Source organism: Mastigoproctus giganteus, chromosome 8 (assembly GCF_048544385.1).
Source record: "Mastigoproctus giganteus isolate SK-2022 chromosome 8, ASM4854438v1, whole genome shotgun sequence".
Lineage (NCBI taxonomy): Eukaryota > Metazoa > Arthropoda > Arachnida > Uropygi > Thelyphonidae > Mastigoproctus > Mastigoproctus giganteus.
Window position 1 is genome coordinate 132,133,588 of NC_143582.1, and position 27,787 is coordinate 132,161,374.

The 27,787-nt window shown below is 38.2% G+C and overlaps 1 protein-coding gene across 2 annotated transcripts in view; it reads left to right on the forward strand.

Moving 5' to 3' along the window:
• LOC150081824 (ATP-binding cassette sub-family C member 8-like) overlaps positions 1–27,787 on the forward strand; it is a 1,084,700-nt gene that overhangs the window by 819,694 nt on the left and 237,219 nt on the right. For both annotated transcript variants that reach the window (XM_090378918.1, XM_090378919.1), the window contains one exon: positions 12,452–12,565. In XM_090378918.1, coding sequence (XP_090235044.1) covers positions 12,452–12,565 — 114 coding nt within the window. The remainder of the gene's footprint in view (positions 1–12,451; positions 12,566–27,787) is intronic.

Here is a 27,787-nt window from a genome sequence, read left to right on the forward strand (position 1 = left end):
TATATACATAGGCTAGAGTATTACATAATTGGATAAAAGGTGATAATCCAATCACATAATTGGATTAAAAAAAAAAAAACGGATTTTGTCAAACCTTCCGGATTATGGGGTTCTGAATACAGGGTCCATGCTATACATGAAAAACTATAAATCAGCTTACAATCTAAAATAGTGAGATTGTACTCCCATCAATTCCAAAGATAGATTTATTATTTTCTTATCTCTTGGTTTTGCATACTGCTTTTAGCTTAAATTTAAAATAAATCGTGCCTGCAACTAGAGCAGCAAAGCAACGGGGTCAGAGTAGTGGTAATGCTCTGGTTTGGGAGATAATTACCAAGGGAAATACTCCTGCAGATCAGGACTATATTTTGTGCAATACTTCTCATGAGTTCTCTTTTAGCAAGCTACATTTAGCAGAACATGATACAACTACAGGGGGATGCTTTTGTGTGATATGTTGCAAAGAATAAGAAGTTTAACACAAATTCACCATTCTGATATGTTTATATGAGGACTTGAAGAATAGGGTTGATGCTCAAAGGGTTAAAGAGAGGGACCTTGATGTCTGCTACCATGTTTTGGTAGCAGACATCAACATCCCCTGCAGAAGAGATCCTTCATCTCAGAAGAAACAGCTATAGTTGGTGAGTCGATTGTGAGGGAGCAGTTATCATCTTTTAAGGACACAAAAGGTGATATTGTTGTTTGTTATTTGGTTTTTAGGAGCATTAGCAACTAAGGCCATATTGCTTCAGGGATATGCGGTGGTCATTCCCTGACCTTTCCGCATCCTCCAAATTGGGTGGGCGCGGGCTCGAACCCCGGGTCTAATCAAGAAGCATGTGCTATGCACTGCTGCTCCTGCCCACCTGGCTACGGAGGTGCCAAGGTGATATTGTTGTACACATTGTTACTAATGATATCTGGTGAGTATGGGCCTAGCACACCCAGGGTCCTGAGCTGGATATCATCATTCTTCTCTTTCTTGGTGATTCCCTTCTACTTTTGTCTCTCTCTGGCACCTCCGTAGCCATGTGAGCAGGAGCAGCAGTGTGTAGCACACTCTTCTTGATTAGACCGGGGTTCGAGCCCGTGACCACCAAATACAGAGGATGATGTGGAAAGGTCAGGGAATGACCACCACATATCCCTGGAACAATATGGCCTTAGTTGCTAATGCTCCTAAAAACCAAATAACAAACAACTCTCTCTCTCTCTCTCTCTCTCTCTCAGGGTAACTCGGGAATTTTTTTTTTTTTGGCTGGTGCAGCATAAGCCTCAAGCTTCCTTGCACCATATAGCTAATAATAATAATAATAATATTAAGAGCAGGAGATATGAGGATTTAATTACCAAATACAGAGCAATGTTGAGAAAAAGCCAAGGATTAGGAAAGAAAAATTAGAAGTGTCTGCAATCCTGCCCAGACACGACAGGAGGAAGTACATGATAACAGTGTTGTCAATCAATTTGGCTCTGGAAAGACTCCACAAGGCTCACGAAGAAAAATTTTTCTCAGCATGGTCTGTGCTTGTTAACAGGAAGGATTGTTTTTACAGGGACAGGATACACTTAAGTACATGGGGTGCAAGATTATTTGCTGATGCTATCAAGGCAGAGTTAGGTGGCTAGGAAAACTCCAAGCTGGGAAGGGAGGGGAATCGCTGACTAGCAGATCAAAACAACAGTCATAGGCAGAGGTGTAAGTCTTTCTTGCACTGCTTCCATTGGAACACATAGCAGAATAGAAAATGAACCTCAGCAAGCCTTACAATCCTTAGGGATTGCAAGGCTTGCTGAGGTTCTTCATGGAACAAGCAAAATATATGGGTTGTGTTAGGGATAAAAACAGGTGCTTGTATACCAATGCTAGCAGTATAGTAAATAAATTTTATGAATTTGAGTTGCTAGTCAAGTCACTGTAATATCACTGTAAGGATATCAGGGAAACATGATTTCAATCAAATATATGGGATGCAGATTTCAAATATGGGGAGTACAATGTATATATAAACAGACAGGACAGGTGAAGAAGGCGCCTCCGTAGCCAGGTGGGAAGGAGCAGCAGTGCGTAGCACACGCTTCTTGATTAGACCGGGGTTCGAGCCCTTCACCACAGCATTTTACACTGAGGAATGGAACAAGATACACAAATATAAGAGGTGCAAGATTATATGTTGATGCTGTCAAGGCACAGTTAGGTATCATAATGGTTGAAAAAGAATGTCTTGTAATGGTCGATTTTAACTTTCCAGATATTGACTAGACCTTGTGAGTTGGGCATTACACAGTAGCAAGAAATTTGTTGATTTATTGGACCGCTGTCAGCATGTTTTAGATGCAATGAGAGAAAGCAGCACTCTTAATCTGATTATTATAAGTGACCCTTTGTACATTAAGAATCTGCAAATAACAGAAGACCAATAGGAGGTGTTCACAGTGTATTGATATGGGATTTACTTAAAGATGTAATCGCTATTGAGGGCAAAGGAAAAGGTATTTCCTTCATGAAGGTGATGACAGTGGTAAACTATAAATTGAAAAATAAATTATAATCTAAAAACAGTGGTCTCATCCAGTTTTTAAATTCTAAACAGTGGGACCAACCCATGAAGTTTTCAATGCAAATTCTAAATGGTGAAGCAATCAGGATTTAATCATATAAGCTAAGCTTATTAATTATCAATTAAGAGATACTGTTCAGATATAAAGATATAAATTGTCAGGTGATGCAGAAGCCTAAAAAAATATATATACAAGTCTGTAATCAAGTCACAAAGGAGGTTAGGCAAGTTAAGGCAGATTACAAAGAGTCGTGCAAAGGAAAGCACAAAAGTCTTCTTTAATTATGTAAACAAGAAGAAAGGGAATGAATCACATTGGTCCACTAGATATGAATGGTGTAACTGTCGATGTACTTGATCGTGTTGCTGACAAACTGAATAGGTATTTTCCATCTACATTCACACATTTCACAAATTTGGTCCTTGAGGTTGTCACAGACATTCTCTCAGATATGCCAGACAAGCTGTATTTGCTACCTGGGAGTCTAAACCGCTGATGGAACTGATATTCGGGTGACACTCAAGTCAAGTGGACCCAATTTCGGCGAAGTCTGGATGGTCTGTGGAGCCAAATCCTCTGCTTGCACCTTCACGATGGTGGGACTGTTAGTAATCTTGGGTATAACCTCCATGCACAAGTACATGGTGGGTGACCACCCAAGTGTGAACCAACGTAAGCAGGGGTCGAGGTGTGGCACCCACACCACATGGAGGAATGCTGCCCCTTTTTGTTACCTGGCAGTACTAGGTGGTAGATGACTCTCATCAACCGGTACAATACCACCACCACTTTGCATATTGGAGGCTTGAAGTGGTGGAACCCATGTTTAGTCTCTAGAGCTAAGTTCCGGTCAACCCTTCACTATCTCTTCCATCATGCAGTATGATTGATGACTTTTGAGGTTATGATGAACATCCTGGCGAGATCCAATATTCCTTACATTTCGAGGGTACAGCTCTAAAACGGTGTTCGCAGGCCGGCAGCTAATTACTACACCGGACCGAACCTATTGGTAACTCTCTAGGAGGCTTCCGGATCAGCTAGTGTATAATCTTGCTACCTCTACTCTGCTAGATAGTGACTGGAGAGAGTCCGAGTAGTGTGTATGCGGGGAGCATTGTCAAGGCCACGTTATGTCAAGGATCTGGGTATATTCTTACCATGTGTACGCCATATCCAAAAATTTCATTACTTTATACAGCATGTCCCACCCACTTTTTCTTACTATTGAATACACAATGAATTGTCAAACTAATAGAGCAAGCTTATCTGTGAAAATATCTAAACCTCCCAAGCGCTTCTAATTCATTTCACAAATATACGTGGTCTCAATTCTAATCTCAACGATGTCCATTTTCACTTGCAGTCTGCCAAACCCCATGTACTTTTTCTAACAGAATCTCAGTTATCGGTTGATTCAACAACTGCTCATCTCAGATACCCAAATTATTCGCTGTATGATTCCTTTTGCCTCAAAGGTGGTACTTGTGCATATGTCCGTTCTGAGATGAGCAGTAGTTGAATTTGACTTTCTCCAGTCCAACTTTCCTAACAGTGAGGTAATTTTCCTTGGTGATTTTAATGTCCACAACACCAAAACGGAAGCTGGCTTCCGTTTTGTAGTCACACGGACCCAGCTGGTCATGATGCTCACGCTTTTGCAATTACTAATGACCTGGCACAGATTGTTCATTTACCCACAAGAATACCGGATAATCCTTATCATACAGCCAATACGCTTAATCTTTTTCTCACAAACAACCCTTCTAAGTACGCGGTCGAAGTGAGATGTCCTTTAGGCACTTTAGATCACAACTTGGTGATTGTCTCTTCTCCAATGGAACCTTTATCTCATGGCTATTCCGAACCTCGTGTTGTTTGGCATTACAAGAATGCAAAATGGGATGACCTGCGAGACTTCTTTTCTTCTTTTCCTTGGTCAGATTACTGTTTCAAAACTTCTGATGTCAACGTTTGCTCAGATCGTGTCAGTGAAATTATTCTTACAGGAATGGAATCCTCTATCCCAAACTCCACTTTAAAATCTCGTCCTTTATCTAAACTTTGGTTTTCCAATAATTGTGCTAAGGCTGTTCAAGAGAAGAATATTGCATATCGTAATTGGCTTGTTTCTAATTCTCCAGTTTCATTTTCTGCGTACACAGAAGCTTGCAACAATTGTAAAGCAGTTATTAATCAATCAAAACTAGAGTTTGAACAGGCTAAGAGTAGAAAACTTGCTTCTTGCCCTAATGGGAGCCGAGCATCCTGGTCTCTTGCCAGAGCTATTGGCCGCAACTTTTGCCCATCTCTGCTCCCACCTCTGTCCAAACCAGATGGTTCTGTTGTCACTTTAGCCAAGGATAAAGCTGACCTGCTAGCATCCTATTTTTCTTCCAACTCATGTATTAATGATCTTGGTAAAACAATTCCCAACACGCTCCATTCAATGCCCCCTGTGGTCTTCCGTCAAAAGGATGTCAGAAGAATTTTGACGAATCTTGATGCTAAGAAAGCTCCAGTCCCGATGGTATTTCTCCACTTGTTCTCAAAACCTGTGCTCCTGAACTTACTACTATTCTTTGCCGCCTTTTTTCACTTTCTTATTCCAACGGTATTTTACCTTCTGCTTGGAAATTTGCTCATATCCAGCCATTTCCTAAAAAGGGTGACAAATCCCTCCCATCCAATTATCGTTCCATTGCAATTACTTCTACTGTTTCTAATGTAATGAAGAAATCAATTAACTGCCAACTCTTAAACTACCTAAAACCTTCCGTCTGATCAACGATCGCCAGTATGGATTCCGTCAGTGTCGATCCACTGGTGATATTCTGGCTTATGTTACCCATTTATGGACTAATTCAATTGAAAGGTTCGGTGAAACACAAGTAGTTGCTCTTGACATCTCAAAGGCTTTCGATCGTGTTTGGCATAAAGGTCTTCTAAACAAGCTTCCATTTTATGGTTTGCCAACTGTTTTTAGTAATTGGTTATCCAGTTTTCTCTCTGATCACTCACTGAGGGTAATGGTTGATGACTTTCTGTCTTCTAACTTCTCCACTAATGCCGGTATCCCCCAAGATTCAGTTCTTTCCCTCACTCTTTTCCTCTTGTATATTAATGACCTTCTTCCTTTGACTGGAAATCCTATCCATAGTTTTGCCGATGATAGCACATTACATTGCACTTTCCATTTTGAGAAACCTTATCCTGCTCAATCAGTTTCAACTTCTCGAAAATCTGCTACCAATTCCTTAAATGCCGATCTTTGCCCCACTGTTCTGCAGTGGGGCAAAGACAACTTAGTTGAGTTCAACCCTTATAAAACTCAGTCTTGTCTTATATCTTGCGAAAAGGATTCTTCTGCTGCTATGTTTATCTTTAGTGACACTTCGATTTCTAGGCAAAATGATATATCTCTTTTGGGGATTACCCTGACTTCTAATCTCTCTTGGCACAAGCACATTACAAATATTGCTTCCTCTGCATCTAAAAAACTTGGTTTTCTCTTTCGCCCTCCACGTTACTTTTCTTCCAAACAGCTGCTCACTCTGTATAAATCGCGAATCCGCCCTGCCATGGAATATTGTTCCCACATCTGGGGTGGTGCCCCCAAAACCTCCCTCAGGCTTCTAGATTCCATTCAGAAGATGGCAATTAGGTTAATGACTCCTTTCTAACAGAGTCTCTCCACTCACTCTCTCATAGACGTACTGTTTCTGCTGCATGCCTTTTCTACAAATACTTCCAAGGGCACTGTTTTTCTGAATTGGCTTCTATAATTCCCGCTCTATCTTTCAAAACAGTCCGAATATGTGCCGCCACCAGCCAACATCCATTTACTGTCCAACTTCAGACTCACAGAACCAACTTTTCATCTTCCTCGTTTATTCATTCAACTGCCAGTTTTCTGGAACAACCTTCCTTTATACGTATTTCCTGAAAATTACAGTCTACAGAAGTTCAAGTCCAATGTCAACAAATATCTTCTTTCGTCTTCTCAACCTCCACCCCAAGCATGGTACTAAGTACTATAGGTTCTAATACCTCTTGTGTTTGGGGTTTACATAAAAAAAAAAAAAAATGGAATTTTGTAGAGAAGTGGTTCCCAAAATCTATCAAACTCTAAGAGGAAGCTAAATGATTTTGTGACAACTGAGAGGAAAATGGAAGGGAATTTGTTGAAGCTAAACATGTGGTGGATAGCATCTATCCAATTATATTAAGGGATTGGTTAAGCAGCAGTCTTGTCTGACCCATCTGATTGGATACTATAGTGCAGTAACAAAGGAATTGGATGCAAAAAATTATTTTGGCATCCTATATATTGATTTTTACTGCTAAGGATAAAGGGATGGTTGAGGTAGGGGAAGACAGACTGTTCTTATCAATGGATGCTGCCCTTGAACAAATGTTCATTCCTTGGCTGAACAAATGAACATTTGCAAGCAGAGGATTTGGCTCTCACAGACCGACTAGACTTTGCCAAAATTAAGTCCACTTGATGAGTGTCAAATATCAGTTCCATCAGCATTTTAGACTCCCAGGTAGCAAGCACAGCTTGGGATATCTGAGAGATCTGTGACCACTCAGGGCTTTAGAGTGGCTTGAATATAAATTAATGAAGTTAAAGGCAGTCTCCTTTTCTTTCCACTTAAAGAAGAAACCAATTGCATCTTTAAGTGGAAAGAAAAGCTGAATTGATGACACTGATAATAAAGATTATGCAGATTATTCTAAGACAAATAACAAGCACAATTTCACTGCTATGAAATAATACCGTTCTAGAAGTAATGAATTAATCATGAACTAATCATGCTGAAGGAAATGAGAGAGTTAATTGATCAAAAACTTTCTAGTAAAAAAATGAAAATAAATAATCTTTCCCTAAGAAATTGACATATTAACTTATTTCTAGAGTAGCTTTATATTCCTATTTACGGTACTTAAAGTTAAAGTAACTTAGATAGAGATTTGTAGGTATTACTTAGTATCGGAAAGGGTATCAAATCCACGTGTTTACCGTTCATAAACAGCCGCCATTGTTACGTGAAAATTAATCAGTAAAATCTATTAATCTTGTTGAACTTCATTGGCAATTAAATTGTACTTTTAATTATACATATAACCACTTAGGTTACGGAACATAAATAATTAGTAAAAATAAATAATTAATACATAACTTGATACGGAAGTTATATAAAGGAATTTTGTAGATAACACTCGTTACTGAAACGCGATACAGCATATCCGGAATTCGATAGCATTAGCTTTGTATAGTATAGTGCATAATATAATATTGTCAATTAATCAGTAGATCTATTAATCTTGTTAAACTTCATTGTCAATTAAATTTTACTTTTAACTACATATATATATAACGACTTAGAGTACAAACGTAACAAATAATTAATACATACTTGATACGGAAGTTATATAAAGGGAACTCGTAGATAATCGATACTGAAAAATAAATATAGCGTTATAACTGTGTTAAGATACAAGTTTAAGGTTTTAATTTTGTTCTGAAATTGTAATTTTATTGACATTTAAATTGAAATCATGACTCTGACCAGAGCAGCAAAGCAAAAGGCTCAAGCTAATGGGAGTGCTGTGACTCAGGGGAGAACTGAGGGGGGGCAGTTGCCCTCTGAATCACAGCCTTTTAAGATGCACTGTTTGCTTGATGTTTGCGGAGCAATCGGGTACGGGACATGATACTGCCATGGGGGATGTCTTTGTGTGTGCACGATGCAAGGAGTGCAAGGAAATTAGGCGACAACTCGGCGTTGTTATGGGCCTGTATGAGACCTTGAAGGACAGGGTGGATGCCCTCGAAGGAAATAAATTGAGGGGCCCATCAAGCTCTCAGCTGCCCACATCAATGCCAGAGCTTGCACTTGGTCAACTTGCAACACAGAGGCAGCCCCCAAGGCAGAATGCGCTGGTCCCACAGGAACTAGTAGTTGTTGGTGACTCTATTTTCAGGGGAAACGGGGAACATGCTTTGGAAAAAGGATAGGTGGAACAGGACCAGGGTATGTCTGCCAGGGGCAAAGGTTGATGACGTTGTAGAGCAGATATCATCTTTTAAGGGCACAAAAGGTGATATAGTTGTACACGTTGGCACTAATGATATTAAGAGTAGGAGACCAGCAGAATTACTTAACAAGTACAGGTCACTGTTGAAAAAAAGCCGTGAAGTAGGGTTGAATTTGAAAGTGTCTGCAATTCTGCCCAGACACGATAGGAGGGAGTATATGATGAGAGCCTTGTCGATCAATTCGGCCCTGGAAAGATTGTGCAAGGCTCAAGGGGTAGAATTTTTTTCAGCCTGGAATGTACTTGTTAACAGGAGAGATTGCTTCTACAGGGATGGGATACACTTAAATAGAAAGGGCGCAAGAATATTTGCTGATGCTATAGAGGCAGTGTTAGGTGGGTCGGAAAACTGCTAGCTTGGGGGGAGACAAAGACTAATGGATTAACAGTAGCCACTGGCATAGGTGAAAGAGATTCTTGCACTGCTTCTATTGGAATGAGCAGAAGCCTGAAAAACAAGATGCAGGATATTTCAGAGACTGCTGGAAGTCATTGCGGTACAAGTAAACACATGGGTTGTGTTAGGGTAGCTAAGAATAGAAACAGGTGCATGTATACTTGTGTGTACACCAATGCTAGGAGTTTAGTAAATAAATTTGATGAATTTGAGGTATTGCTCAAAACATCAAAGGCAGATATTGTTGGGATATCAGAGACGTGGTGTCACACAGATATAAGGAATGCAGAACTGGAATTTGGGGAGTACAATGTGTATAGAAAGGATAGACAGGACAGGAGGGGAGGGGAGGAGGGGTTATGCTATAAGTTAAAAAACACTTAAAATCCAAGGAAGTGAAGCCAGTCGACATTGATGGACAGGGCAGTGTCGAGTCAGTTTGGTGTGACATAAGCATAGGTAAATCAAAATTGAGAGTAGGAGTGTGCTATAGGCCTAATGACTCTGATGAGTATAATAAGATACTGTACAGGGAAATAGAATGGGCCAGTAAATCAGAGAGTCTTATAATGGGGGATTTTAATTTCCCAGATATTGACTGGAATTTGTGGGTTGGTCACTCATACACTAGCAAGGCTTTTGTGGATTTATTGGATGATTGTTTTCTACACCAGCATGTTTGGGAGGCAACTAGAGGGAGTAATACTCTTGATCTGATTATCAGTAGTGATTCTTCATGCATTAGGAATCTGCAGATAAAGGAACCACTGGGTGGCAGTGATCACAGTGTGCTGAAGTGGGATTTACTCAAGGAGGTAACTACCATCAGAAGTAAAGGGAAGGGTTTTTGCTTTCGTAAAGGCGACTATGATGGTCTGAGACAGTATTTAAAGGCGCCTCCGTAGCCAGGTGGGAAGGAGCAGCAGTGCGTAGCACACGCTTCTTGATTAGACCGGGGTTCGAGCCCGTCACCACCAAATACGGAGGATGCGGAAAGGTCAGGGAATGACCATCGCATATCCCGGAGCAATATGGCCTTAGTTGCTAATGCTCCTAAAAACCACATAACAACAGTATTTAAATTCTATACAGTGGGACCAACTGATGATGTTACCAACAGCAAATTCAAAATGGGAAGCATTCAAGGAACTAATCTTGGAAGCTACCAGGCTTTACATACCAACCAAGAAATATTGTTCAAGGTTCAGGCCTAAATGGTTGTCAGATGAACTAATGAGATATCTGGCAGAGAAGAAAAATGCATGGGATACATACAAATTAATGGGTGACATGGAAGCCTACGATAGATATAAGTTGGTCTGTAACCAAGTCACAAAGGAGATTAGGCAGGCAAAGGCAGATTATGAGAAATCCTTGGCAAAGGATGCAAAGAAAAACAGAAAAGAGTTCTTTACCTATTTAAACTCAAGAAGGAAAGGGATGAATCAGATTGGTCCACTGGATGTTGATGGTTCAACAGTTGAGGATCCAGCTCAGGTGGCTAACAATCTAAACGAGTATTTTGCATCTGCATTCACACATGAGGAGTTTTTCAGGAAGGGGAATGTCGTAGGTGAAGTAAACATTGGCAGTGAGCTAGATGATTTTCTAATAACTGAGAGGAAAGTGGAGGAGAAATTGTTGAGGATAAACATAAAAAAGGCACCCGTGGTGGATGGGATCTATCCAGTTATATTAAAGGAGGCAGCAAAGGAAGTAAGCAAACCCCTAGCCATAATTATGAGAGCTTCTTTGGACTCAGGGGAGGTACCCATGGACTGGAGACGTGCAAATGTAACCCCAATTCACAAAGGAGGATCAAAGGCTGACACAAGTAATTATAGACCTGTTAGTTTAACTTCGGTTCCAGGAAAATTAATGGAGGCACTGGTTAAAGAAGCACTGCAGGATCATCTGGACAAGAATTCAGTTATAACTCAGACACAGCATGGTTTTGTTAAGGGCAGGTCTTGTCTGACCAATTTGATTGGATACTATGATGTAGTCACAAAAGAACTGGATGCAGGGAATAACTTTGATATTATATATTTGGATCTTAGAAAGGCTTTTGATACTGTTGCGCATGGAAGACTGCTGCACAAATTGGAGAAGTGTGGCATTGGAGGCAAATTGCTGCTATGGATAAAGGGATGGTTGAGTGGCAGAGGACAGAGAGTGGTAATCAATGGACACTGCTCAACGTGGACTAATGTTATTAGTGGAGTTCCTCAGGGTTCAGTGTTGGGTCCATTGTTGTTTTCTGTGTTTATAAATGATATTGATGATGGTGTATCAGGCTTAATGTCCAAGTTTGCAGACGATACCAAGGTTGGCAGGGTTGTTAAGGACACTACTGATACTATGCTGCTGCAACAGGATCTGGAAAGGTTGAGCAGATGGGCTGAGAGGTGGCAAATGAAGTTTAACATTGACAAATGTAAAGTACTACATATGGGAAACAGTAACCCCAGATCAACGTCTGGGTAACCCCAGATCAATGTATCAACTCTGTGGTACTACGCTGACAGTGGTAGAGAATGAAAAGGACCTGGGGGTAATTGTGCAGGCAGATATGAAGTTCTCTGAGCAGTGCAGACGAGCTGCAAGAGTAGCTCATGGTGTCTTGTCAATGATATACAGGAATTTTTCTAGCAGGGACAGGGATGTGATTATTCCCTTGTATAAGGCATTGGTCAGGCCACACCTTGAGTACTGTATACAGGTCTGGAGGCCTCATTTCAAGAAGGATGTAGAGCTGCTGGAACGAGTACAGAGAAGGGCAACAAGATTAGTGAATGGAAAAAAGGGTTGCTCTTACGAAGAAAGGCTTAAGTTTTGCAAATTACAGAGCCTGGAGACTAGGCATCGGCGAGGTGATCTGATAGAGGTGTATAAGGCTTTGAATGGCTTGAGCATGCTCAATGCCGATGAGATTCTTCCTCTTGCTCAGAATAATCACCTGAGAGGGCATAAATTCAAACTGAGGAAGGACGGATGTCGGATAGATGTGCGGAAATTTGCCTTTAGCCAGCGGGCAGTTGGTTTGTGGAATAGACTCCCATCGCTTGTTGTTGAAGTTGATAGCCTAAACAAATTTAAGGCTCAGCTGGACAGGTATTTCGAACGAACGGAGGGGTGAAATGGGAGTAGTGGTTGTTTTTTTTTTTTTTTTTTTTTTTTTTGGCTGATGCTGAATAAGCTTGCTTTCTTGCATCATATGCCTCTACTAATGCTAATGCTAAATGGGAATATCACCACATATTTTCTTTAAAACTTAGTTTCTGTTAACTCAGTTTCAATTCTAAATCTTACGACAATTTTTTAAATTAAAATAAATTACCTACATTTTTGTTTGTATGAACAATTTATTTTATTTTTCAGGATTATCTTGGTGGCTTTGTTTTGTTCATTGCCACAATAGCAGCAATGCTGGCTGCCATATATGGTCATGTGACTCCTGCATTTGTTGGTATGACAATGACATATACTCTTCTGGTGAGTATTTGCTGCTGTTTTACTATTAACATGTAGGAATTTCTCTTTAATTGCAAAGAATAAGCAGTTCTGAAAATCTGTAAGTGTAGTTTGCTTTGCATTTTTAACTATAATGTGAGTTATTATTTCAACCATTAGCAAAATAAGTATTTCTCTATATAGAAATGTCCAGGTATCTGTATGGTACCACTAAAAAAGGTAACTTACATTGTGAGCTTTGCTTGGATTCAGACTGGTGTAACTAGACTTAACTTGCTTACGCTAGTTCATATAAAATAGAATGTTACTTATTAAAATGGCATAAAGATCTATGGAAGCAAAGTTTATATAGCATAATCTATCAAAAATATATAAAAAATAAGGTAAAATTAGATAAAATATATTCCCAGTTTATGATTTAGCTCATTCCAAATATTCAATCCCTCTTTAATATACATAAACTCCATGTTACAACAGTGTTCAATGGTAATTTGTACCAGTACTTAATTACTTTTTAACTGAAGGTAAAATGCTTTCCACGCACTATACAGCTATCTCACCTTAATTTGAATCTATATTCCCTTTTTCTGCATCATCTAAAAAAGAGAAAATATTCTTCTATCTGCTGAACCCTTTTATTGCATAAAGACCTTAGTTAGATCCTTGTACAACATTGGCATTAGGAGAGGCATATAATGCAAGAAAGCAAGCTTATACATCATTAACAAAAAAAAACGTCCCACTTCACTCATCCATTCACTCCAAAAGTTTGTCCAGTTCTTCCTTGAATTTATTTAAGCTGTCAGCTTCCACAACCACAATGACAGATGGAAATTTGCTCCAGAATCAACCACCCACTGTCTAAAAGGCAAATTTCAGCACATCTATTCTACAATTGTCTTTCCTCCATTTCAGCATTGAGCTCACTCAAACCATTCAAGGCCTTATACATCTCAATCAGATCACCCTGCAATTGCCTAGTCTCCATATGCTGCAATTTGCAGAACTTTGGGCTTTCCTGGTAAGAGCTTCTCTGTACTCGCAGCCCTACACCCATCTTAAAATGAGGCCTCCAGACCTATATGCAGTACTGAAGGTGAAGCCTGACCATTGCCTTATACAAAGGGATAATCACTCTTTATCCCTGCTAGCAGAATTCCTGTAAATCATTGACAAGACCCCATTAGTTGCTCTGGTAGCCTATCTGCACTACTTACAAAACTTCATAACTGACTGCAAAATTACCCCAGGTCTTTTTCAGTCTCCACTACTCTGAGGTTACTGCACCCATATGCAGCAGTACTTTGCATTTTTCAATGTTAAACATCAGTTGCCACCTCTCAGCCCATCTGTTGAACTTTTCTAGATCCTGTTGCAGTAGCATACTGTCATTAAAAACCTTGCAAATCTTCATATCATCTGCAAACTTGGACAATAAGTGTCATATACCTTCGTCAATATCATTAATAAATATAGAAAACAACAATTGGCTCAACACTTAACCCTGGAGGACTCCACTAATAACATTAGTTCACAAAGAGCAGTGATTCTAATTTCAAAAAATTATTATAGATTCCTAGTTTCAAAACATTGTAACATGTGTAACTGCAGTGTCTTCCTGTGGAAGTGTCACTTTGCAAATGAGTCCTCCAGATACATATGCAGTATTTGCAATTTCAATTTTGAATTTCTGTAGATTATAATTTTCAGAAAATACATGTAAAGGAAGGGTGTTCCAGAGAATGTAAGTCGAAGGGATAAATGAGACATATCTTTTTCTTTTGTATAATTAACTGTTTACTCTGGTAGAACTCAAAGAAACTTTGAACAGATCTGTAAATTGTGCAGCCGGACTAGATAGCATCCATTACAGTATGATTAAAAATTTATGCTAAACAGACCTACACATCTTGCTGAGTTTCTATAATAAGATTTCTTCATAACACACCTTTTTCCCCTCTCCTTTGTGCCATACTACAACTGAGAAAGGACCCTTCTCTAGTCCAAAATTACAGGCCAATATCACTTCAAAGAGCTGCCTAAGCATTATCTTTGAAAGGATGATACATACGAGATTCACATGGATCCTAAAGTCACTAAATCTTTTAACTGACCACCAGCATAGTTTCTGCAAAAACAGGTTTACCCTTGAACTCCTCAAGATTAAATCTCACATCCATAATGCCTTTGTCTTAAGACAACCTCTGGTTATAGTCAATCTGGATGTTGAAAAAGCTTTAGGCACCACTTTAGGCCAGGATTCTAATGGAGATGTATACTCGGTGGCTGAGCAGCTACCTCCCCCAAATAATTCAAAGCCTACACCATCCTACTTTTCAAGTCCGCTGTCAGAACACACTATCAATATCTTGTGTTAAGGAGGAATGTGTCACATAGGGTTCTGTACTCCATGCAAACTTATTTGCAAGTGATTTAGCTAGTGATTTTGTAAATTACAACCTATTATTTAATTACAATCGGACCTCTGGTTAATGAACTTCTTTATAGCAATTTTTGAATTCCTTTTGGTAATTACATTTACTGTCTTGGTGCACAATTTCTCGAATTTTTTCAATATTCTTGTCTCTCATTGAAGTTGGTGGTCTTTCTGTCTTATTGTCATCATAGACATCTAGCCATCCCTCTCTGAACTGTTTGGGCCATTTCTACACACTTGGATGACAGTTTCATCACCATACACTTTCCATAACATCTTTAATGTTTCTGCACCATTTTTACCCAGGAACTGATGCACTTAAGTATCGGTATTATCGTGCACAGTGACTCTCTGTGAGTGGAACTTTAAATAAGAATTGAAAATACCATTCCTCTTCTGTTTCCTGTTGGGATTCTGTTTTCCTGGAGTGGGTGATATCATCAGAATTGAAAGAATTTTAAGAAAAGAAGGCTGAAAAAAAACATTCTCAAACATAATTCAAGGAAGAATTTTGTGCTCATGGGTATGGATACATTTATTGGAAATTTTTACCAATTTTTGATTAATTAACATATTAAATTGTTTTAAAAATAATTTAATAGTCTCAGTCACGTTTGTTAGCTTATTTTTAAATTTAGCTGGTGATTTTGTAAATTACAACCTATTATTTAATTTCAATTAGACCTCTGGTTAACGAACTTCTTTATAGAGATTTTTGAATTCCTATTGATAATTACATTTAAAATAGTTTCCGTAGGACGAAGAAAACTTCCATATAATGAGCAGATTATGAGAGACTTAATTTTGTACCCATTGTTTCCACCTCTGGCTTTTAGGCAATTTAGGCAATTAGAAAGCAGGAATTAAACATTAAAGAAATTGCCATTCTGCAATGTAAATGGTGCCCGTAAAACCTAGGCAGCTACCTATCCAACATACCGAGAAGTCGTGCTAGTCAATTGCTTTCTGTATAGCCAGTCAGATGATTAAGGCGTATTCCTGACACAGAAATAACCTCTGGTCAACCTGTGTTCTTTGTTTATAATAAAAAATAAAAATTTTATTAAAGGAAATAGTGCATTATCTTTGTACGCGCTATATCTGATTCCAGAATTTTTTCTGAGAGAAAAAAATTATAAATTTGGGATGTCCAAATGACCAAGTGGTGCAGAATTTCATAAGAAGAAGAAGTTGAGGAAAGAAGAAAAGAAATTGTCAAATAATTTTCAAAATTGGCTTTATTATTATTATTATTAGCCATATGGTGCAAGGAAGGCTTATGCTGCACCAGTAAAAAAAAAATTTGAGAGAGAGAGAGAAGTAGGAGGGCATCACCAAAAAAGAGAAGAATGATAATATCCAGCTCAGGGCCGCTCAGGATGTGAGCCCCTTTTGCATCAGTGCAGATCACTGACTACAATAAAGAAAATCCTTAGCTGCAGTTCAGTCATTCCTGAATCTGAAGAAAACTGTAGCAAAACAGAGATACATAATTCTTAAAATTACCAGAAAACTTTGTATGAGTCATATCAGATTGTAAAAAATGAAAATAATAATAATCATATTATGCTGAACTTAAATAATCTCACATCATGGCCATCAAATATTTCTAATAAAATAAGATGCTTTTTAACAGAAAATGGACTGGATCAAGGCAAAGATGCAGATTTTCACTATTCTTTGTCCGATGACATAAGACGATTTTTTATAGAGTGGTTTAAAAAAAAACTTGCTAATGGTGAATTCATAGACAGAAATTGAATGATTTACTCCAAAGAAACTAAATCTTCGTATTGTTTTCCATGCATTTTATTTGGAACTGATAAATATACTGGCAACATGCCTTCACTAGTCAATTCAAAACCAGACTTTTCCTCTTGGAAACACTTATATCGATGTATTCCAAATCACTAAAATTCATTAAAACACCATGAACATTTTCTAAAATGGAAAAAGGTCAAAAAAATTCTGGACTTATTGATGATGCTCTATAAAAAGTAATTTTAACAGAGAAAGAAAAATGGAGACAAATTTTAAAAATTATTCTGGACGCAATATTATTTTGTGCAAAAAATAGTCTTGCATTAGGAAGTTCAAATGAGGTATTTGAGAATCCGAAAGCTGGAATAAGCCTCAGTATTACTGAACTTATAAGCCATTATAATAAAGAACTAGCAGAACAAATTTTAAATCATCGAAAAGGAACTTTGAATTATTTATCACATAAAATTCCAGATGAATCTATACATTTAGTTGGAAATGAAATTTGGGCCAGTAGTATTTCAAAACTTAAAAAACCCAAGTACTTCTACTTGTTAATTTATTGTGCATCGATTTATCATCATGAACAAATGGCCCAAATAATTGGATATATGCAAATTACTGACGGAAAAATATCAATAAAAGAGAGTTTCATTGATGTTATAGAAAATAAAGAAAAGACTGCCATTGGATTGGCGAAAGAAATTCTTACCAAATTAGAAAAGATGGACTTGACATTAAAAAATGTAAGGGGACAGAGATACAATAACAGGGCCAATATGGTAGGAAAATATAATGGCGTATAGGCAGTAATAAAAAAATAAAAAAAATGAATTTGCAACATTTTTACCATGTACAGCACAGTGTGTTAATTTAGCTGGTGTACATGCAGCATTAATAACGTCTGTAATGATAGGTTTCCAGTGACTTTTCCAGTGACTAATAATGGAACCAGAAAAAAGAATGTTTACTTTTTTTCTGGTTCTACTAGTCATTGGGAAATTTTAATGACTACTTTGAAGTGTTCACTTAAGGGACATACAGACACAAGATGGTCATCCAAAGAATGAGCTATAAACCCTTTGTTGTTACAAATAACAAAAGTTCATGAAGTCTTAATTAATATTGAAGATATGTGCAAATGCATAAACTGTCAGTATTGCTCAAAGTCTGCTTTTACAAATAGTTTATCCATTTTTATGCAGATTGACTATATGGAATAAAATTCTTCCTAATATTGACTGTGTAAACAAAGCATTGCAAGCTAAAGAGCTTTGCATATGTAACTCTTCCCAGTTAATAAGAGGATGAAAAAAAAATCTCCAAGAAATACCAGAAGAGGATTTGAAGATATTTTCATATATGCTGCTACCACAGCAGAAAAAATGAATATACCTGCTACATTTTCAGATGAAAGAAGATGACAACAAAAAAGAATGGCACTTTACGAATCTTTGGACAGTTTCAATTTATTTGCCGAACAACAATTTTGTATTGAAATTAAATACCTTTTGGATGTTCTTATGAATGATTTAAATACTAGATTTTAAAAACTGAATACTATTTCTTCAGATTTTGATTTTCTATTTAGAACTTCACTGACATTAATTAATAAATCTGATTTGCAGAAGGCTGCTTCTGACCTTACATTAAAATACAACAAAGATTGAAATGTATCATATTTCAACAGAAATTGAAAGCTTCAAAAATCATGTTCGATCAATTCTACAAGATATAAAATCTACAACTGCTTTTCAACTTCTCCAATTCATTCATGAATATTGTCTAATAGAATTTTATCCAAAAGTAGAAATAGCGTTACCAATTTTTCTTAGCCTGCTTGTGACAATAGCTTCTTGTGAAAGGTCCTTCAGTAAACTTAAATTGATTAAAAATCATCTTAGATCAACAACTATACAAGAACTATTAACCAACATATCAGTTATAGCCATTGAAAACCACATTGCACAAAACATAAATTATGATAAAATTATTGACGATTTTGCTTCTGCAAAAGCGAGAAAAATTCAATTAAAATAATACATTTTAATTACATATTTTTAGTTTATTTTATAATAATGTTAAAAGTACTATATTTCACAGTATTTTGTTTCTATGATTTTATACTAGATATATAAACATAAACTACCTGTGATTTTTTAATTTCTTTGTGGTTTTATGTATTTTCTTTGTAGTTTATGTAGAAACAGTCTCTGTACTTATTTAATAGAAACTTATTTTATTAATAAATACTAGGGAGCCCTGCTTATTACTCTTGCCCACCCCCATGGATGCATGAGGGAGTAAGTCAAATTTTTTCCACATAAAAAACACACCTGAAAAGAACACACTGATCGATATCTAATCAAAAAATGACCTATGCAATTAATTACCTGTGCATTTGTAGTGATGTAAATGACCCTCCCACTTATACCACACGACCTGCATCCCTGTTCTCCCATTGGCTACCCCCCACACAGCATTATCAGGTTGAATAAATATCACTACATAATTATTTATCTGCGTTTACATAGGTCACTTAGGAAAAGGTCCCTTGCTTCAGGTGCCATAATGCATGAAGAATATTATTGCATCCGAAAGAGCAGGACTAAAATATTTAACTGAGATATTTTTAAAATACTATAAACTATTTACATATACAAACTATATAGGGTTCCTTCATCAGCTAACCTTAGAATGGAACAACGAATGATGCTGGGCGAGAGAAAGAGTGAAGCATGTGCTTCACTTATTCACACTCTCTCTCTCTCTACAATTTGATGTTCCATTCTAATGTTAGCTGATGAAGGAATCAATATAGTTAGAGGTATGATTGTATTACCTATGTAATTAATTTACCTGTCCATTTGTAGTGACATAATTTCCCCGTGCTCTTCTCCCATTGGTTTGAATAAATATCACTAGGAGGAAAACTTTTTTAATGTATAGAGAGATATGCAAATCATAGATTGTTGCAATAGCAACTTTTATAAATTCATAAAGCTTGACTACCTGCATAATGGGGTGTACTTATATTACTTTTGCCCCAGGCATATGATTGCCTAGTTCCAGCTCTGATGTCATACTAATTATATTATGAGCAGGAGATCTGAGGACTTACTTAACAAGTACAGCAATGTTGGGAAAAGGTCACAAGTTAGGATTAAATTTGAAAGTGTCTGCAATTCTGCTAGGACATGATAGGAGGGATACATGTTGAGAGCCTTGCAATCAATTTGGCCCTAGAGAGAATGTGCAAGGCTTGTAGGGTAGAATTTTTTTTGTCATGGTCTGTGCTTGTAAACAGGAGAGACTGTGTTTACAGTGATGGAATACACTTAAATGGAAGGGATGCAAGAATATTTGCTAATGCTGTAAAGGCAGTAGTAACTGGGGTTACTACTGCCTCTACAGCATTAGCAAAACTGCTAGCTTGGGGGGATACACAGACTAATAGATTAACCAGAGCCACAGGCAGAAGTGAAGGTGATTCTTGCACTGTTTCTATTAAAAAATGCAGCTGCCTGGAAAGCAAAGTGTCAGCAATTTTAGCTGCTGCTTTGGATCATCATGGAACAAGTGAATATGTAGGCTGTGTAAGGTAACTAACAGTAAGAAAATATGCACTGTATACTCAAAAATACACAAAGATAGGAGCATTGTAAATAAACTTGATGAATTTGAAGTACTGATTAAGTCGTCAAATGAAGACATTATGGGGATAGTAGATACATGGTGTCACTCAGACAAAAGTGATGCTGAATTTTAATATGAGGAGTACAATATATATAGGAAAGACAGAGAGGACAGGAGGGGTAGAGGATGTATACTCTTGGTTAAGAAGCATATTAAATCTTAGGTAGTGCATTCCGGTGTGATATAAGCACTGGGAAAACAAAATTTGAAAGTAGGAGTGTGTTATAGGCCTAATTACTGTGATGAGTATACCACTCAGCTATACAGAGAAATAGGGTAGGCCATTAAATCAGAAAGTCTTGTGATGAGGGATTGTTAACTTTCCACATGTTGATGGGAATTTGTGGGTTGATCATTCACACACTAGGATGACTGTTTTCTACAGGAAGCAATTCCCTTGATCTGGTTATCAGCAGTGATTCTACAATCATTAAGAATCTGCAGGTAAAAGACCCAGTAGGTAGCAGTGGTCACAGTATACTAATGTGAAATTTAATTAAAGACATAACTACTATCAAAGATAAAGGGAAAGGATTTTAAATGAGAAGCATTCAGGGAAGTAATCATAGAAGCTACTAGGCATCTCATACTAACAAAGAAATACTGTTTAAGGCTTAGACCTTAATGAGCGGCTGAGAAGAAAAGTGCATGGGACGCATATAAATTATCAGGTGGTTAGGCAAGCTAAGGCAGATTATGAGAAGTTTCTGTAAAGAATGCAAAGAAAAGCAGCAAATACTTTTATGCTTACATTAACAGTAGAAGAGTATTAACAGTTAAAGGGGAATCAATCACATTGGGCCATTGATGTCAGTAGGTTAACTGTTGATGACTCTGCTTAGATTGCTGACAAATTGAATAGGTATTTTGCTTCTACATTCACACATGAGATATCCTTTATAGAGGGTATGTCAGAAGTTTATCAAACTCCAATGTGGAGCTAAATGACTTTGTGATAGCTGAAAGAGAAATTGTTGAAGGTTGAGTATAAAAAAGGCACCTGGGTGGATGGGATCTATCCAATGGGATTAAGAGATGCAGCAATGGATGTAAGCAAACCTTTAGCCATAATTATGAGAGCATTATGATTTCAGAGGAGGTACCTATAACTGGAGATGCGCAAATATATTCCCAATTCATAAAAAAAGGGATCTCAAAAGATGACAGGAGTAATTACAGACCTCTTAGCTTAACATCTATTCCAGAGAAAATATTGGAGTTCCTGGTTAAAGAAGTAACGGATACGATCTTAATGCAATTTTACTGCAGACACAGCATAGATTTGTTAAGAGGCAGTCTTTTCTAACCAATGTGATAGGCTATTATGAGGCAGAGACCAAGGAACTGGATGCAAACATTAATTTTATATATGATATACTTGGATTTCAGGAAGTCTTTTGGTACTGTTGCACAAAGAAGACTACTGTATAAACTGGAGCAATGTGGCATTAAGAGCAATTTACTGCTAAGAATAAAGGGATGACTAAGTGGAAGAAGGCAAAATGGTTATCAATGGAGTCCCCCAGCATTCAGTGCTGGGCCCATTGTTGTTTTCAATATTTATTAATGATATTGATGAAGGTATATAAAGCTTAATGTCAAAGTTTTCAGAGGATACAAAGGGTGAGCTACTGCAACAAGATTTAGGAAAATTGGCTCATTGGGCTAAGAAATGGCAGTTAAAGTTTAACTTTGACAAATGCAAGGTACTGCATATTGGTAGCAGTAACCCCAGAGTAACTTATCAACTGCATTAATACTATACTCATGGTAGTGGAAAATTAAAAAGAAAGACCTGGTGTAATTGTGCAGTTAGACATGAAATCCTCTGATCAGTGTAGACATGCTCCCAGGACAGCTCATGGGGTTTTGTCAATAATATACAGAAACTTTGCTAGCAGGGATAAGGAGGTGATTATCGCTTTGTATAAGGCCATGTTTAGCCGCATCTAGAGTATTGTATACAGGTCTGCAGGCTTCACTTTAGGAAGGATGTAGATCTACTGGAACAGGTGCAGGGACAACGAGATTGGTGAAGAGAACAACAGGATGCTCTTACCTAGAAAGGCTTCAATTTTGCAAATTACAGCATCTACAGACTAGGCACCTGTGGAGTCATCCAATTGAGGTGTTTAAGGCCTTGAATGGTGTCATGAGGGGTAATAAATTTAATTTTGAGAAGGATGGTTACAGGATAGATATGTGGAAGTATGCCTTCAGCCAGTGGGTGGTTGTTAGAACAGGCTTCTGTCAGTTGTGGAAGTGGATGGTCTGAATAAATTCAAGGAAGAACTAGACAAATTAATTCTCGGGAGTATATGGATGGGAGAAGTATATAGTGGGGTTTTTTTTTTTTTTTTTTTTGGCTGATGCTATATTGGATAATCCTAGCTCTTGAAGATTCTTTTCTTTGTCACCATTGCACCAATCTTAAGTTAAAATTTGGTTCAAATTGCTAGAACAATTTGAGTCACTGAAAAAACGGGTGCTTGCCCTCAAGAATAATGTAACTGGGAGCTCGTCTGGGACTCGACTCTAGTAACCTACCAAATGATGCACTCCCAATTCGGGCCCCAGAACAAAATAACCAAGTGCAAACTACTCTGGTTCAAAAGGGATTAGTTTTATTAGGAGAGACTCCATTGTCAGGGAAACGGGAAATATTTTTTGTAATAAGGATAGGTGGACTAGAACCAGCATATGTCTGCTGGGAGCAACTATTAATGATATCACCAACAGACTGTCAGATTTTAAGGAGGTTAAAGATAATATTATTATTCATGTGGGGACTATTGACATTAAGCATACACGATCTGACGATTTGTTAGACAAATGTAGGACCAGGCTGAATAAATGCCACGAGTTAGGTCACAATGTCTATGTGTCTGCAATTTTTCCCATGCACGATAGGAGGGATTATATGCTGAAAGCCTTGTGGATTAACTCAACACTTGAAGGACTCTGCAAGGCTTTTGGGGGAAAATTTCTATCAGCTTGGCGATAGAAGATACTTGTAGATAGAAGGAATCTGTTTTGTAGTGACCGGATACATTTAAACAAAAGTGGTACAAAAGTTTTTACCAGTATTATTGAGGATACCTTAAAGGTTCAGGGAAACTGCTAGTTTGGGGGGGGGGAGGACACAGATAATTAGATATGCATTTATCTGATAATATTGATCAAAGTAACACTTGCACATACCTCAAGAATTCTTGTTTGTTACCACAACAGAACATATTAGCAAGATGTTCTGAGGGCAACGTTTCAAATGAGTGGGTAGCTAATGCCAGGGAAGCGAGCTTAAATAACTTTAAGGGGTGTGTCAGGGTAGTTAACTAGAACACTAAGACTTAATTGTTTATATAGTAATAGCAGAAGTGCCGTTAATAAAATGAGTGAATTCGAACTGCTGGTTAGGACAAGTAAAGCTGACGTAATAGAGCTTACAGAAATGTGGTGCCACCCAGAGATAGTGGATGATGAGTTTCAGTATGGTATGTATAATGTATTTAAGAAGGAAAGGGAAGATAGAAGGGGTGGTTGGGTCATGCTTCTTATGAGAAGCAACCTGAGTGCAATGAAAGCTTTCCCAAATTCAGATGTTTCACATGCTAGTATAGAATCTGATGGCGTGAGATAGTTGGAAGCAAAGGTATAATGACAGTGGGAGTAATCTACAGGCCAGGTGATTATGATGAAAGCCTCTACATGCAAATGGAATGGGCAAGTAAGCATCACTATCTTATTATGGGTAATTTTAATTTGCCTCTAATTGATTGGAGCAAATGGGAAGGAAACTCCACATGGGGACAAAATTTTTAAATCAACTTCAACTCAATGATTGTTATTTGTATGAACATGTTAGCGCAAGTACTAGGGAAAAGAATACTCTAGACCTCATCATCACCCATGAACCAGATGACATAGTAGGGCTGGCAGTACAGGAACCAGTAGCAGGAAGTGATCATGGAGTTGTATGGTTGAAGATGGAGAGGAAGCAGTAGTTAAAGGTAAAGGAATGGGTTATTACTTGTACTTGTTAACAGGAGAGATTGCTTCTACAGGGATGGGATACACTTAAATAGAAAGGGTGCAAGAATATTTGCCGATGCTATCGAGGCAGTGTTAGGTGGGTCGGAAAACTGCTAGCTTGGGGGGAGACAAAGACCAATAGATTGACAGTAGCCACTGGCAGAGGTGAAAGAGATTCTTGCACTGCTTCTATTAGAATGAGCAGAAGCCTGAAAAACAAGATGCATGGTATTTCAGAGACTGCTGGGAGCTATTGCGGTACAAGTAAACACATGGGTTGTGTTAGGGTAGCTAAGAATAGAAACAGGTGCAGGTATACTTGCGTGTACACCAATGCTAGGAGTTTAGTAAATAAATTTGATGAATTTGAGGTATTGCTCAAAACATCAAAGGCAGATATTGTTGGGATATCAGAGACGTGGTGTCACACAGATATAAGGGATGCAGAAATGCAATTTGGGGAGTACAACGTCTACAGAAAGGATAGACAGGATAGGAAGGGGGCAGGGGTTATGCTATTAGTTAAGAAACACATAAAAACCAAGAAAGTGAAGCCAGTCGACATCGCTGTACAGGGAAATAGAGTGGGCCAGTAAATCAGAGAGTCTTATAATGGGAGATTTTAATTTCCCAGATATTGACTGGAATTTGGGGGCTGGTTACTCACACACTAGCAGGGCTTTTGTGGATTTATTGGATGATTGTTTTCTACATCAGCATGTTCGGGAGGCAACTGGAGGGAGTAATACTCTTGATTTGATTATCAGCAGTGATTCTTCATGCATTAAGAATCTGCAGATAAATGAACCACTAGGTGGCAGTGATCACAGTGTGCTGAAGTGAGATTTACTGAAAGAGGTAACTACCATTAGGGGTAAAGGGAAGGGTTATTGCTTCCGTAAAGGCGACTACGATGGACTGAGACAGTATTTAAATTCTATACAGTGGGACCAACTGATGATGTTACCAACAGCAAATTCAAAATGGGAAGCATTCAAAGAACTTATCTTGGAAGCTACTAGGCTTTACATACCAACTAAGAAATATTGTTCAAGGTTTAGGCCAAAATGGATGTCAGATGAACTAATGAGGCATATGGCAGAGAAGAAAAATGCATGGGATACTTACAAATTAACACATGACACAGAAGCCTATGATAGATACAAGTTGATATGCAACCAAGTTACAAAGGAGGTTAGGCAGGCGAAGGCAGATTACGAGAAATCCTTGGCAAGGGATGCAAAGAAAAACAGCAAAGAGTTCTTTACTTATGTAAACTCTAGAAGGAAGGGGATGAATCAGATTGGTCCACTTGATATTGATGGGTCAACTGTTGATGATCCTGCTCAGGTAGCTAACAAACTAAATGAATATTTTGCATCGACATTCACACATGAGAGGTTATTCAGCAAGGGGAATGCCAGAGGTGTATTCAACTCTAGCAGTAAGCTACAGAATCTTGAAATTACTGGAAGTAAAGTGGAGGAGAAACTGTTGAAGATAAACACAAGAAAGGCACCCGGGGTGGATGGGATCTATCCAGTTATATTAAAGGAGGCAGCAAAGGAAGTAAGCAAACCCTTAGCCATAATTATGAGAGCTTCCTTGGACTCAGGGGAGGTACCCATAGACTGGAAATGTGCAAATGTGACCCCAATTCACAAAGGAGGATCAAAGGCTGACACAAGTAATTATAGACCTGTGAGCTTAACTTCTGTTCCAGGAAAATTAATGGAGGCACTGGTTAAAGAAGCACTGCAGGATCATTTAGACAAGACTTCAGTTATAGCTCAGACACAGCATGGTTTTGTTAAGGGGAAGTCTTGCCTGACCAACTTGATTGGATACTATGATGCAGTCACAAAAGAACTGGATGCAGGGAATAACTTTGATATTATATACTTGGATCTTAGAAAGGCTTTTGATACTGTTGCACATAGAAGACTGCTACACAAATTGGAGCAGTGTGACATTGGAGGCAAATTGCTGCTATGGATAAAGGGGTGGTTGAGGGGGAGAAGACAGAGAGTGGTAATCAATGGACACTGCTCATCGTGGACTAATGTTATTAGTGGAGTCCCTCAGGGCTCAGTGTTGGGTCCATTATTGTTTTCTATATTTATAAATGATATTGATGATGGTATATCAAGCTTAATGTCCAAGTTTGCAGATGATACAAAGGTTGGCAGGGTTGTCAAGGACACTACTGACACTATGCTGCTGCAACAGGATCTGGAAAGGTTGAGCAGATGGGCTGAGAGGTGGCAAATGAAGTTTAACATTGACAAATGTAAAGTACTACACATGGGAAAAAGCAACCCCAGAGCAATGTATCAACTCTGTGGTACTACACTGGCAGTGGTAGAGAATGAAAGGGACTTGGGGGTGATTGTGCAGGCAGATATGAAGTTCTCTGAGCAGTGCAGACGGGCTGCAAGAGTAGCTCATGGAGTATTGTCAATGATATACAGGAATTTTTCCAGCAGGGATAAGGAGGTGATTATTCCATTGTATAAGGCAATGGTCAGGCCACACCTAGAGTACTGTATACAGGTCTGGAGGCCTCATTTCAAGAAGGATGTAGAGCTGCTGGAACGAGTACAGAGAAGGTCAACAAGATTAGTGAATGGAACAAAGGGGTGCTCTTACGAAGAAAGGCTTAAGTTTTGCAAATTACAGTGTCTGGAGACTAGGCACCAGCGAGGTGATCTGATAGAGGTGTATAAAGCCTTGAATGGTTTAAGCATGCTCAATGCTGATGGGATTCTTCCTCTAGCTCAGAAAAATCACCTGAGAGGGCATAAATTCAAATTGAGGAAAGACAGATGTAGGATAGATGTGCGGAAATTTGGCTTTAGCCAGCGGGTGGTTGGTTGGTGGAACAGACTGCCATCCCTTGTGGTGGAGGTTGATAGCCTAAATAAGTTTAAGGCTCAGCTGGACAGGTATTTTGAACGAACAGAGGGGTGAAGTGGAAGTGGGTTTTTTTTTTTTTTGGCTGATGCTGCATAAGCTTGCTTTCTTGCATCAAATGCCTCTACTAATGCTAATGCTAATGTTATAATTTCAGGTAAGGAACTTACGATGGCTTAAGATGCTACATGGCCTCTATTAACTGGGTAGATATCTCACAGAGAGCGAGTACAGTTGATCTATGGTATACCTTTAAAACATTAATCACAGAAGTCTTGAATGCTTATATACCATTAAAAAATACTCCACGAGGAGGATTCCAAGTTGGATGAATAATGAAGTTGCCAGATTACTTGAGCAGAAAAGGATGGCATGGAAAAGTTACAGAGCGATAAAAAGTACTG